At 42.1% G+C, this 12,495-nt stretch overlaps 1 protein-coding gene across 2 annotated transcripts in view; it reads right to left on the bottom strand.

Moving 5' to 3' along the window:
- The window catches only part of sfi1 (SFI1 centrin binding protein), a 48,148-nt gene that overhangs the window by 10,581 nt on the left and 25,072 nt on the right, over positions 1-12,495 (bottom strand). For both annotated transcript variants that reach the window (XM_007910898.2, XM_007910899.2), the window contains exons 17-26: positions 11,669-11,744; positions 11,185-11,280; positions 10,616-10,692; positions 8,653-8,755; positions 7,725-7,821; positions 5,918-6,078; positions 4,819-4,893; positions 3,583-3,657; positions 2,231-2,407; positions 642-922 (exon numbers count right to left, since the gene is read on the bottom strand). In XM_007910898.2, the coding sequence (XP_007909089.2) occupies positions 642-922; positions 2,231-2,407; positions 3,583-3,657; positions 4,819-4,893; positions 5,918-6,078; positions 7,725-7,821; positions 8,653-8,755; positions 10,616-10,692; positions 11,185-11,280; positions 11,669-11,744 (1,218 nt within the window). The remainder of the gene's footprint in view (positions 1-641; positions 923-2,230; positions 2,408-3,582; positions 3,658-4,818; positions 4,894-5,917; positions 6,079-7,724; positions 7,822-8,652; positions 8,756-10,615; positions 10,693-11,184; positions 11,281-11,668; positions 11,745-12,495) is intronic.

The raw sequence follows: 12,495 nt of genomic DNA, 5'->3' as shown, positions 1-12,495 counted from the left end.
AAAACTGGAAGGTGCTCTGCTCCCAACCTTCTTTGAAGGCCGCTCTTGATCAAGACACTAAGAGATACATGGATGCATCATGGAAATTGGCTGCCGCGTTTCATCCACAAAATAGTCAATTCATTTTACGGTATATTCTGTGAAGCGCTTGAGACGTCTCAAAGACGTGGTAAGGCGCTGGATCAAATGTCAGGATTATTTATAATATGGATGGAGGAACCCACCCATAAGTTCATTCTTTCATTGCACCTCCCAATGGTACAAAGGAGCTCAATGATATGACTGATTCTAGGGCTATTGAGCTGGGTGATCACTCTAAGCACTACCCTTAGGCTGTCACTTGAGCATTCTCACTCCGGCCTCCTGTTTGTCCCTCGTCCTCTCCACCATTGGTGGCTGTGCCTTCAGCCATTACACCCCAAAACTTTGGAACACTCTCCCTGAATCCCTCCGCCTTGCCCCCTTCCTCCCTCCCTTTCAAACCCAGCCTAACGACCTTCCTTTTATGATTGTGCTTACAGTCAACCCCCCTCCCATTGCCCCTGGCTCGGTGTCAGACTCCACCACTGTAACGCTACCCCAAGTGAAGGGGCTATATAAATGCAAGTTGTTCTTAATAGGAAATGAATCGGTTTACTTACAAACTGAGCAAACCCATATCCCCACAGGCCGGCAATGTTGGTAAATCATTGCCTTTGCTCAGGTTCGATGTGTTCAGAATCCTTTTACTACATTCGCTCCTTGTGATCCTGGGCTTGATTTCTTTCTCGTTGCAAATCTCAGCAACTGGTCGCTTGAAAGCCACACTTTTTTTACGACTCGAGGCCTCTGGTCTACGCTTTGGGATCTCTTTCCTGAAGAGTGCTTTTTGCTTCCAAATCATAGCGCAGCGATGCACCACTTGATGGAGGCTGTATGCAGTCTGACAAGATTGGGCAATCAGCAATACAAAGCAGAGCCGAGCAGTACATGCAGATCAATACATTGTGCAAAGAAACAGACATCATTATGGAGCATCTCAGAATTGCTCAAGATGGCATGATATTTAATAAGTGTTCCCCAGTGTCCCACTAAATCATGCAGATCAGTCATTATTCCTGGTCAGTACTAAATATTTTAAGCTTAGCCAGGTAAGGTCACCATTTCACTCACAAAATATACATTCAATTCACTTGACGGGATATATTCTGTGCAGCGCTTTGAGACGTCTCGAAGACATGATAAGGCACCATATCAAATGCATACAACAATAATCCTTGCATTTGATATCGCGCTTTATCACGTCTTTGAGACGTCTCAAAGCGCTTCACAGAATAGACTATAAAGTGAATTGACAGTATATTTGTGGGCGAACGCGGCAGCCAATTGCGCACAGCAGCGTCCCACAAACAGTAGTGGATTGAAAATTACCAATTTATTATTGTTTTTGTTTTTTTGGAGGATTATTAGGCGTGTGGAGTAAGGAAACTTGCCCAAGGTTTCGCCCTGACTGGACAAACCAAACAAGTCAAAATCCACTGGTTTGAGCATTTACAACTCAAGTGTCAGTACCAAGGTTCTTTGAAATGTTGGCAACATTGGAATGAGCGATGAGGTCTAAAGTCTGTCCTCAAATCAGCTAGACACATCCTTTGTGTGGTTAGCAGAAACAAAGGAAATGCTGTAGCTGTCGTCAGCAACATGCATGGTACATAAAATGCTTTTATTAATGTTTTTCATTCAGAAAATGTTGCTATTGTTCTGGAGACCCCAAAGATGGCTTGTGTGGGTATAGGAAAATGTCACACCATTCTGAGGGTCGGGCAGAATAGAGGCAGTGCTAGAGGCAGTAGTAGTTTTGCTGTGCTCTACCCAACCTTGGAGTACTTGAATCAAACACTAGATACCTGAACAGTGTGTTCTGTTCCGTAGTACACGCACCTTATACCTTGTAAAGCATAACAATTAACTAATGCTGAATGATATTTATCCAGTATATCAACCTTGGAGGACAGTTGTATATTTAAATGAAAGGACTGAACAGTGATCTTTTAAATAATCCAGATGGAGATACGACCAGCGAAGAAACATTTATAAGATTACAATCTTGGCAATACAAGATTACCAGTCCTTGGGACGTGCACCTGCCATGAAAGGTGCTGTACAAATGTAACTTTGTATTGTACAATGCAATAAGTTTCAGTAAGATTCACTGGGTAAAAGTCTGAGTACTTGTTCTACGTGCAGTTACCTTCACCTGATCCTCAGCTGCAATCTGTCTGCGAAACTGCACCATACCAGACATGTATCGGAGAACAGAAGTCACTCCCACCCTCAGCAGCTGTCTGCGGTAGCTTTCCATGGCTTTTACAACACGTGCCTTTTTCCGGTTTTGCTCCTGTATGTAGATAAGCCACGCATCGAACACCTAAAAAGATATCAACAACAACAAATTGTATTTATATAGCGCCTTTCACGTTGGGAGGACATCCCAGGCTGCAGAATGAAGAACTTCACAGACAAGGAATTACTTGGGGATGAAAATGAGCAAAGGAGCAGACAATGTCCAAGTGTTTGTTTAGTGAGGGCACCGCAGTATTTGTTCACTGCTACAAGAGGTAGTGAGGTGTACAAACCAAATGGAGTACAGCATGAATGAGTGCAGTTCTTCCTCTCAACCCTCAGACAGAGCTCTAATCTCTTGTACAGACTAGGAGCTCTTCCTCGGTCCCTCTGATTAAACATAAATTAGCCCAGACCACCTTCTCCCCCACCTCCCATCCCCACCCCATGTGAAGGCCTCCACATTTGCTCTGCCTCCACTCAGTCATATAATAATAATAATTCTTGCATTTAATATTGCCTCTTATCACGTCTTTGAGACGTCTCAATGCGCTTCACAGGATATACTGTAAAGTGTACTATATCAGATTAGATAATCATAGATTATATATCATCATATCATCATGTTCAGGTCCGGTAGAGTAAGTTTAGATAACAACCAGAGATTACATTTTTCCCTTGACAGCAACACTAGAACAATGAATGTTTATAGAGGAGGCAGTGTAAGAGCAGAGCTAGCAATACTGCTGACCAATTGTACAGAGACGAACAGTAGGTGGAGCAGTGAGGCTAATAATTAGCATTCATAGACTATTTGTCCCTTAATTAATATTAGAATTAAGGGACAAATCCCTTAATTAATATTAGAATATTAATTAATATTAGAATTAATATTAGAAATATTAATTAATTTTAAATGAATTTAATTCACACCAGCAGGTTATGAGGTTAAGATTAATCAAACCAATTAGAGATTAGTTCGCTTTGCCGACAAAATATAGTCAATTCACTTTACAGTATATTCTGTGAAGCGCTTTGAGACGACATGATAAGGTGCTATATCAAACACAAGGATTATTATTATTATTAATTTAAGCGCTCTGAGACGCAGTCAGGAGTGAAGGGCCCTATATAAATGCAAGTTGTTGTTTATTACTCTCCTGATTATGCACCTCATTTCCAATGTGAAATGAACAATCAGGCTTAAAAAAAGATGAGTAAGGGTAATCAGAGATTAGTTCAATTCAAGCCATTTCCTACCTTGCCCTGAAGTGATAGCGACCAATGCCACAAGGCCACTGCAGTCTGCTTGTCCTCTTGGTATTTCTCCAACAGCTGCAGAGAACATAATGAATGAGACGAGATTTTCTGTGAACCCCATTGTCTCGATAACAAATTGTATGAGAAGGTTTGGTACACATGCATTTCCATTCCACGCACGGCTACATTAGCTCCACTGATTCCCCAAACGCAGGTGAATCGAATTCAAGATCTTCATCCTCACATTCAAATCCCTCCACCGTCTCACGCCATCCAATCTCTGCAACATCTCCTACAACCAACCAACCCAGCCATTCCCTTCACCCAATGAACTCTGGCATGCTTCATGTCCCCCAACCTATCTACCCCACCATTCGTGGACGAGCTTTCAGACATTCTGCTTCCGCTCTCTGGAACTCCATCCCAGAGTCCCTCTGACTTGCCCCTCCTTTCTCACTTTCAAAACCTGCTTTAAGAGCTATTTGGTCACTCTTTTGTCATCTTTCCTTTCCCCTCCCTTATCCACGCCCCCCCCCCCCCCCCCCCCATCACTCTCTTCAGCCCAATCCCACTTCGGATGCCCAATCAACTGTTAAAGAGCTTTGAGATGCTCTCCCGACATGAAAGGCACTATCCTCCTTGGAGGAAGGGCACTGCTGATGACAGCACAGCCAGCCCAGCTCATAAGCAGGACCTGAAAGGGCAGACCAGTCACTGGAGGCAGGGAATCTTCCCATTCAGCTCCTGTTAACTCTGCAGCCAAAGTCCTAACAGGTAGGGTGATCCCAGCTGGACAAGCAGCAGGAAAGCTTGCCAGATTGTGCTCACAATAGCAAGCTATTGCGGGGTTAGTTGGTTAGGCATCAGCGGTTACTCCTCAAAGTTAAAGTATTAGCCGGAGTTTCTTTTCTCTATACCATTAATATTTTACATCCACTAATGATGTTTACCCTTATCGAACCCAGATCTTCGTGCATGTGAGGCAAGTGCCCTAACCAATACACTATAGGACTCTGGGAGAGGTATATACCACGCCAGCCCATTATAGAACATGACCCGCTCTGTATATAATACCGTGGAGACAGAACATATAATTCTGCATTAAGTCTTTGCTAAAATATTGTTTTTTCTTAAAACTTTTAAAAACTCAAGCACAAAACCTAGCAGCTGTAGCAGTAAAATTTTTAGATCTATTAAGAGAGGCATCAAAACAGTACAAATCTTTAAAAGATTTACCTTGGCATTCCAGCTTGTGAAGTATTGCCTGTAAAGCTGCTGTGCTTGAAACCTCTCTCCCTGCCGTCGTAAGAGCTGAAATTGAATCGCAACATTTTAATTTCTTACGCTGCACAAATCTCTCTTGTGATCTCTCGTGAGTTGAGTGTTTAGGAGAGAGAAAAACAGGAATACAAGGAGCCCGTTCAGTCCATCAAGCATGTTTCAGCAGTTTATTAGATATTGGAGATTTCTTAATCCTAATACCATTTCACCATATTCCTGAATACGCTAATACCAAGTATATGTCTCTCGCTTTTAAATATAACAATAATAAATAATAATCCTTGCATTTGATATAATGCCTTATCACATTGTCAAGACATCTCAAAACGTTTCACAGAATATACTGTAAAGTGAATTGACTGCATATTCTGTGGGCGAAACGCGGCAGCCAATTGCACACAGCAGGGTCTCATAGTCGTGGATTGAAGTTACCAATTTATTATTATTTTTTTTTGAAGGAATTATTGCCCCTGGAAAAGCCCCTGAACCTTGAGATAGCTTAAGCTTGGAGGAGTCACAGCCAACAGGCCTGGTGGTGACTGATAAGAAAGTTGCTGGACTCGAGGAATTACAGTTTTTTGCGTGTTAGATCAGATTTGCTTGACCTTGACAACAGCTCATCTGCTTCCACACAAGACCAGCTGCGTTATCAGTATAAAAGCAGCTCTTCTAAATGCCTGAAGAAACATCAGAAATATTCTACCCACTGCCTTATTGTTAGATACTATAGAGGATATTTGTATTCATGAGCAGGTGGGCGTCTCAAAGCGCTTCACAAAATATACTGTAAAGCGAATTGACTGTATTTTGTGGGGGCAATATGTGGCAGCCAGTTTCCCACTTACTGCTAGGTAAGGAGACTTACCATCCCACCCGGGAATCAAACCCAGGTCCTCTCTTGCGAGTGCTCTAACTGCGCTACAGGACCCCACATGCCGGTGGAATTGTCAGTTTGGTTTGGAGACTCCCAAGAACAAGCAGAGAGAAGGCAATCATTTTTACTGGATTTTTGTGTTTACCCTCTATAACATCTACACATGCACCTTTCACTCACCATTATTCTTAAACAATGGACACGATACTGTTTCCACAACGTCAGGCACTTGCTCACAATCCGGTGACTGTGGTGTAGCTCAGCAACTTCCATTTTGTATCTGTAGGTTGAAGCTTTCTTACTCAGCCATTTCCAACTTGAAAATGCATGCTGCAGCCGAACTGATGGAAGACCGAAAAAGATGCTCATTATGACTGACTGTGGAACAGGAATAATTTTAGACTTGCTTGCTTTCAAGAAGAACAAACAACAAATGAGCAGCAGCTCCCACACTCCCTCTGTAACACTGTCTAATGAAATAACAATGTGCAGGCCTTGAAGAAAAAAAACACACATCTAGCATCGCACAAAAACAAAATCATTCACTACTCCACTTCTCATAACCTCGATGGGCTCCTTTTCTTCAACGATGCCAGTCATGCTGCCACTGGCCCCAAACGCAGCTCTGATGAACTCCAACTCGCCCTAGGAGCTCAGCCGCTGCCACTTCCTCTCTCTCCACATCCTCCAGAGCCATTGCCGATGGTTCCAGCCACCAGTGTCATTTCTTCTTGAAATGGACGTTTATATACATCAAAGGCTGCCCATCATCTCAAGGTGAAGTTGGCTTCTGATTGACTACGGTAAGCGCTCTGGGACCCTACCCTGCATGAAGGGCGCTATATAGTTGCTAGTTGTTGTTGTTGTTGTTACCACTGCACAAACTTCCAAACAACATGGCTCAATTAAACAATGTCGCTATGTTGCCATTGTGATGTTGCACAATTTCCACCAACACAGTTTACATTCCTTTAAGGTACCTATAGTTCTCTTATGTAATTTCCAATCCATAGATTTTCTATGTGGTGTAAGGAAACTTGCCCAACATTTCGCTCTGCCGGGAATCAAACCCAGGTCTCTCGCTTGCGAGGCGAGTGCTCTAACCACTGAGCTACAGGACTTCCAACCCATCAGCCTGGGCTGGAATAATTAGTCCTGGGGATTAGAGGCTGCTAACAACATTCTGAGGTTAAAAACAGAAGTCACTGGGAATAATCAGCAGATCAGGCAGCATCTATGGAGAGAGGAAGGTGACCAAAGGTCATTGACCTGAAACATTAACTAATTTTTCTCTCTCCGTAAATGCTGCCTTACCCGCTGTGTGTCTTTGGTCATCGACCTGAAACCTTAACTCAATTTCGTCTCTCCATCAATGCTGCCTGACCTGCTAAGTGTTTCCTGCGATACATTTTTATTTCAGATTTCCAGCCTCTGCAGTATTCTGCCTTTTAACACATTCTGAGCTGTTTGTTATAAGAAAGCACACAAAAAATGTTAATGACAAAATATTTGGAGCGGAAAATGTCATAACGTCATGGGGAAAATTTTAAATATTTCTTTGGAAGTAAATATTAAAATTATGTAAGTGGCATATGTAACCTGGTTACATTAAACATTTATAATAATAATCCTTGCAGTTGATTTCTTATGTCATTGAGACGTCTCAAAGCACTTCACAAAATTCTCGAAAGTGAATTGACTGCATATTTTGTGGGCGAAACTCAGCAGCCAATTGCGCACAGCTGTGTCCCACAATAAGTGGTGGATTGAGTGACCAAATTATTATTATTTTATTTATTTATTTATTTATTTATTTGTTTGTTTATTTTTTTATTTTTTTATTTTGGAGCAACCACAAATTACTGCTAGGTAAACAGAGGTGTTTGTGTGGAGCAAGGAAACTTGCACAATGTTTCGCCCCACCGGAGAATCAAACAATTGTATTATATTATAGTGCAAGTTTGCCACACAGTTGTATTTCACTTACTAAAAGCAATACGCTGCCTTGCTTGTAGCACAGCCTTCTTCTCCTGTTCTCGGCGATACAGTTGGAGCGAGGTTACACCTCTCCAATATTCCAGAACCTGTACAAAGGTGACGTTACAAAGATGTCAGCTAGTTTAGCATTAGCATTGGCTGTTTGTTTGATGGTTTGTTTGTGGGACACCTCTGTGCTCAATTGGCTGCCACGTTTCGCCCCCAGAACATACAGTCGATTCACTTTACAGTATATTCTGTGGAACACTTTGGGACGTCTCGAAGACGTGATAAGGCGCTGCATCAAATGCCAGGATTATTATTTATTAATATAGTAAAATCATGTCATGTCTTGAAATCCTCACATAGCCCTATAGATATTTGTCTTTAGGCCTCACTTCCAATTTCCCACATGGCAAGTTCCTCCATCAAAGCCAATGTGGGGAAGGGGAATAATTGAACAGTGTCACCTTGGGATGCTCTTGTAGACCTCCTGACAGCGTGTTACATAACAGCTACCTGTCACTTAATCAACCTTCCTTCTTTCAGGATAATTTATGAGAAACTAAGAGAACAGAAGGGGAAAAGCAATCTGCCAATTTAGCTCACCCAAAATGACAGCCAGACTGAAAGAACATTGTCATCCAACAGCACCCTGGGGACCAACAGCACTGTGGGGACCAAAAGCACTGTGGGGGCCAACAGCACCCTGGGGGCCAACAGCACCCTGGGGGCCAACAGCACCCTGGGGGCCAACAGCACCCTGGGGGCCAACAGCACCCTGGGGGCCAACAGCACCCTGGGGGCCAACAGCACCCTGGGGGCCAACAGCACCCTGGGGGCCAACAGCACCCTGGGGGCCAACAGAAGCAACATCCTCATCCTCACAAACACTGAAATGTCACACACATCATTTCCACAAACAGATCGATTTATACCTTGAATCGGAGGACATGGTGATAATACTGATCTGCTCTAGCCATCTTCCTAGATTCATCAGCCAAAATGGATGCATTCCTTCTCCAGATGCAGAAAGAAAACCTGTTTTGTACCAGAACAGAAATCAACTCAGAAATGCTCAAACTCTGACTAAGATCACACACGTTTTGCCATAAAGCAATTGACACTAGAGGCTAGATGTTAGATATTTCTCACGGTGCCTAATTTCCTGGATTGCTCATGTGGGCCTCCTAGTGTTGTGGTTTATGTAGAGTCCTATAGCTCAGTGATTAGAGCATCACCTCACAATGAGAGGACCTGAGTTTGATTCCCAGCAGGGTGAAACGTTGGGCAAGTTTTCTTACTCCACACGTCTCTGTTTACCTAGCAGTAAGTGGGAACCCGGTTATTAGTTGATAGGCGGAGCACTTTTTCCAGGGATAATAATTCTTTCAAAACAAAAAACAATAAATTGGTCACTTCAATCCATGACTGTTTGTGGGACGCTGCTGTGCGCAATTGGTTGCCGCGTTTCGCCTACAAAATATACAGTGAATTCAATTTACAGTATATTCTGTGAAGCGCTTTGTGACGTTTCAAAGACGTGATAAGGCACTGTATCAAACGCAAGGATTATTATTACAGGCGCAATACTTAGAGCTTCTTCTCCTCAGCTTGTAGGTCAGGGGGTTAAGTGTTTGAATAAGCCTACATTAAAACATCCTGCATAATTGTGACTTACCCAACGAAGAATAACAAGTCATTTTAGCCTCTGCAGCTATTTGTAGGTTTGAGTGGATTGATAGCAGTGACCTAGATTCACACTTTCATTTCTATTGGTCCTTTCTTATACGCAATTAATATACGCCCACAAATTACAGTCACACCACCTCACAGTATATCCTGTTAAGCACTTTAAAAAGTCTCAATGACCTGGTAAAGCGCCCTATTACATGTAAGGATCTATTATAATTCATAAAGAAATTTAACTTACAGAAAGGGGAAATAAGAGATAAAGATCATTAGTTTTCCTGTAATGTATCCACCTATTTGAACCACACACGAGCCAACCAGTAAAAATATACAAACTTTCAACTGAGGACGTATTCAAACCTACAAACTGTTTAATTGCATTTACAGAGGATCAGAATCTAGTGCACTAGTCTAGGTATTAATCTCAGATTACTTGGCAGAAAAAGGCACACACGACCCACTGGCTGGTTTAATATACGCCTGATGTCCTGCTATTTGTAGAGTTCAGTCACTTTTTCCAAAATACTGAAAATATAAGTGTGTTAGCCTGGCTCAGCCTAGTAGCAGTCTGGCCTCGGAGTCAGAATGTTGTGGTTTCAAGTCCCGCGTTGGAATTTTGAGCTCACTAGGGTAGAGCCAGTTTACCCTAATACCCCAGTGCAGTGCTGGATTGTCAGAGGTGCCATCCTTTGAATGAGATGTTAATCTGGAGTCCTGGTGGATGTTAAAAATGCAACTGTTCAAAAAGAGAAGGGAGTTTCTTCCAGTGTCCTGGCCCACAATTCCTCAAATATAATTGGTGATTTCCTTCATGGCTTTTCGTGAGAATTTGCTGTGTGCAAATTGGCTGTTGCTTTTACCTACAAAATGCAGTCACTAAAATCTACAGGAAATCCTGTGAAGCATTTTGAGATGTTTCAATTACATAATACGTCACTGTATCAAACTAAAAAAATATTAATTATTATTAATAATGAGTAAATTGATGTGATCCTTGAACCATGCACAATATGGCTCTGTATCTAGCCAGTCAGGAGTGGATGCTTGTCCTATGCTTCGAATGAAAGTCATAAAACATCTTCCTTCCCCAACTTCACCCACACCCCAGTTCAGGTTTCCAGTCTGTTTTGTGCTGTGCTCTGAGACAGCCTGCCAATGTGAAAGGCACTACACAAACTAATTTGTTGTTGAATTGCCTTAAGTTATTACCTCAATAGCTTGGTTCTACATTTCCACTCCTTCTCATTAACTCGACAGAGAATCTGCTGAGTATTGCGATGGTAAACCTAAGAAACACAAAGTAGGAAGAAAGGATCCAAAAGCTTAAATACAATTTCAACTCTCACACATCACATAAAGCTCCCAGATTAATCCAATGTTATAATACCATTTCACAATATAATTTACACTTGTATAGATAGCGCCTTTCATGTTGGAAAGATGTCCCAAAGAGCTTGACATTTCTGGTTGGGTAGAGGAGCTACAGGTGGGAGTCAAGGGGGCAAGGAGGGTACAAAGACAAAGAAGTACATTTTGAGGCGTACCTGGAAAGGGAGTGGGAGAGGAAAACAAGGGAGCAAATTGGAGGGATCTGGGAATGGAGTTCCAGCGAGAGGGGGCCAAGTTGGCTGAAAGCTGATGGTAGGCAATTAGAGCAGGGGACGTGGAGTAGGCCAAGCAAAGAGAACGGCCAGATTGATGAGGGTGAAGAAGCCTGCTAACAGGTGTTGGGCAAGTCTTTGATTAGAACAAACTTATCTGTTACAGTGGTCACTAACCATCCAGCTGTGAAAGGCAGCTCTCAGCATCACTCCCTGGAAATGTACATCTGCACACGCAAGCTTTCTCCACTTCCCTCGCCTTTTTTGTACATGCTGGAAAATGAGCATTGAATATTCAAACTAAACATTTGTCAAGCACCAAGCCATCATCATGTCCTACTTTTACATGATCAACTAAATGTGCTGGATTTAATAAGGGCAATAAGTTTTACAACCCACCCACCCCGCCTGGCCTTGCAGTTAAACAGTATATCACAGGTGACAATATTGATTTTTAGGCGTTTTGCTGGATTTCATCATTCCACTTTTAAAAATTAAAATGCTGGAGATTCCAAGTTCCTGTCAATTCAGGGTTGATAAACATGGATTCATAATTTTTTTTTGAATAAGATAGACGTTCAAACAATCAAGCCTTCCTGCCTGAAACTGCAATCGCTTTGTTATGTTACTGCACATCAAACTAACAGGTTTAATTTCTCACCATGCGCCAAGCAGTCCAGGCCTTACACAACCCAAACTTAGACCAGTGTTGTACTGCTCTCCTCTCTTGGTCTCGCCTAAGGAATAAACAGAAATAACAAAAATGGTTTCCCGAAATGTAAATTTGAAACATGTTATGGTTTCCCGTTGTATTCTAGCCAACAATCCCCAGATAAAATTGGTCAACTATCCACTTTGGGGCCAACTTGTATAAAATTGTTTTAAGGTATAGAATGAAAAGACATGGAAACAGACCATTTGGTCTAACTCATCTATGCCAGTGGGTATACTCCACACGAGCCTCCACCTCTCCTGTACCCCTCTATTCCATTCTCCCTCATCCATAATTCAAGTTTCCTCTTTTATATACTGATGCTTTTTGCCTCAGTTTTATTGCTGTTTGTAGAATACCTCTGTGTGAAAATTGGCTGCCGCGTTTGCCTACAAATCTGCAGTCACTATACTTTACGGTCGATCCTGTGATATTCTGATGACATGAAAAGCTCTGTATCAAATGCATGGATTATTATTAAATATTACAGTGATGAGAGGTTTGACTCACAAGAGGCTTGGGGCAGGGGAAAGCAATCTGTGTTGTAGAGTTTCATGAAACCCAGTTACTTTTCCAGGCCAAATTTTCTTTTGGGGGGGGAGTGGGGAAAGAGGGGGAGAGAAAGAAAGGGATAACGAGTATTTTCCTTTATGTTATTAAAATAAAGTATTAAAACACTAAACAACAGCTGCATTATAGTCACAGAATATGACTGTAATGCAGCTGTTGTTTAGTGTTTTAATCAACTGGAATCAACTGATTCCAGTGGTTTCAGT

This window comes from Callorhinchus milii, unplaced genomic scaffold, assembly GCF_018977255.1.
Source record: "Callorhinchus milii isolate IMCB2004 unplaced genomic scaffold, IMCB_Cmil_1.0 Scaffold8, whole genome shotgun sequence".
Classification (NCBI taxonomy): Eukaryota; Metazoa; Chordata; class Chondrichthyes; order Chimaeriformes; family Callorhinchidae; genus Callorhinchus; species Callorhinchus milii.
The sequence above is the reverse complement of the archived record's forward strand: the minus strand, read 5'-3'. Positions and strand labels throughout refer to the sequence as shown.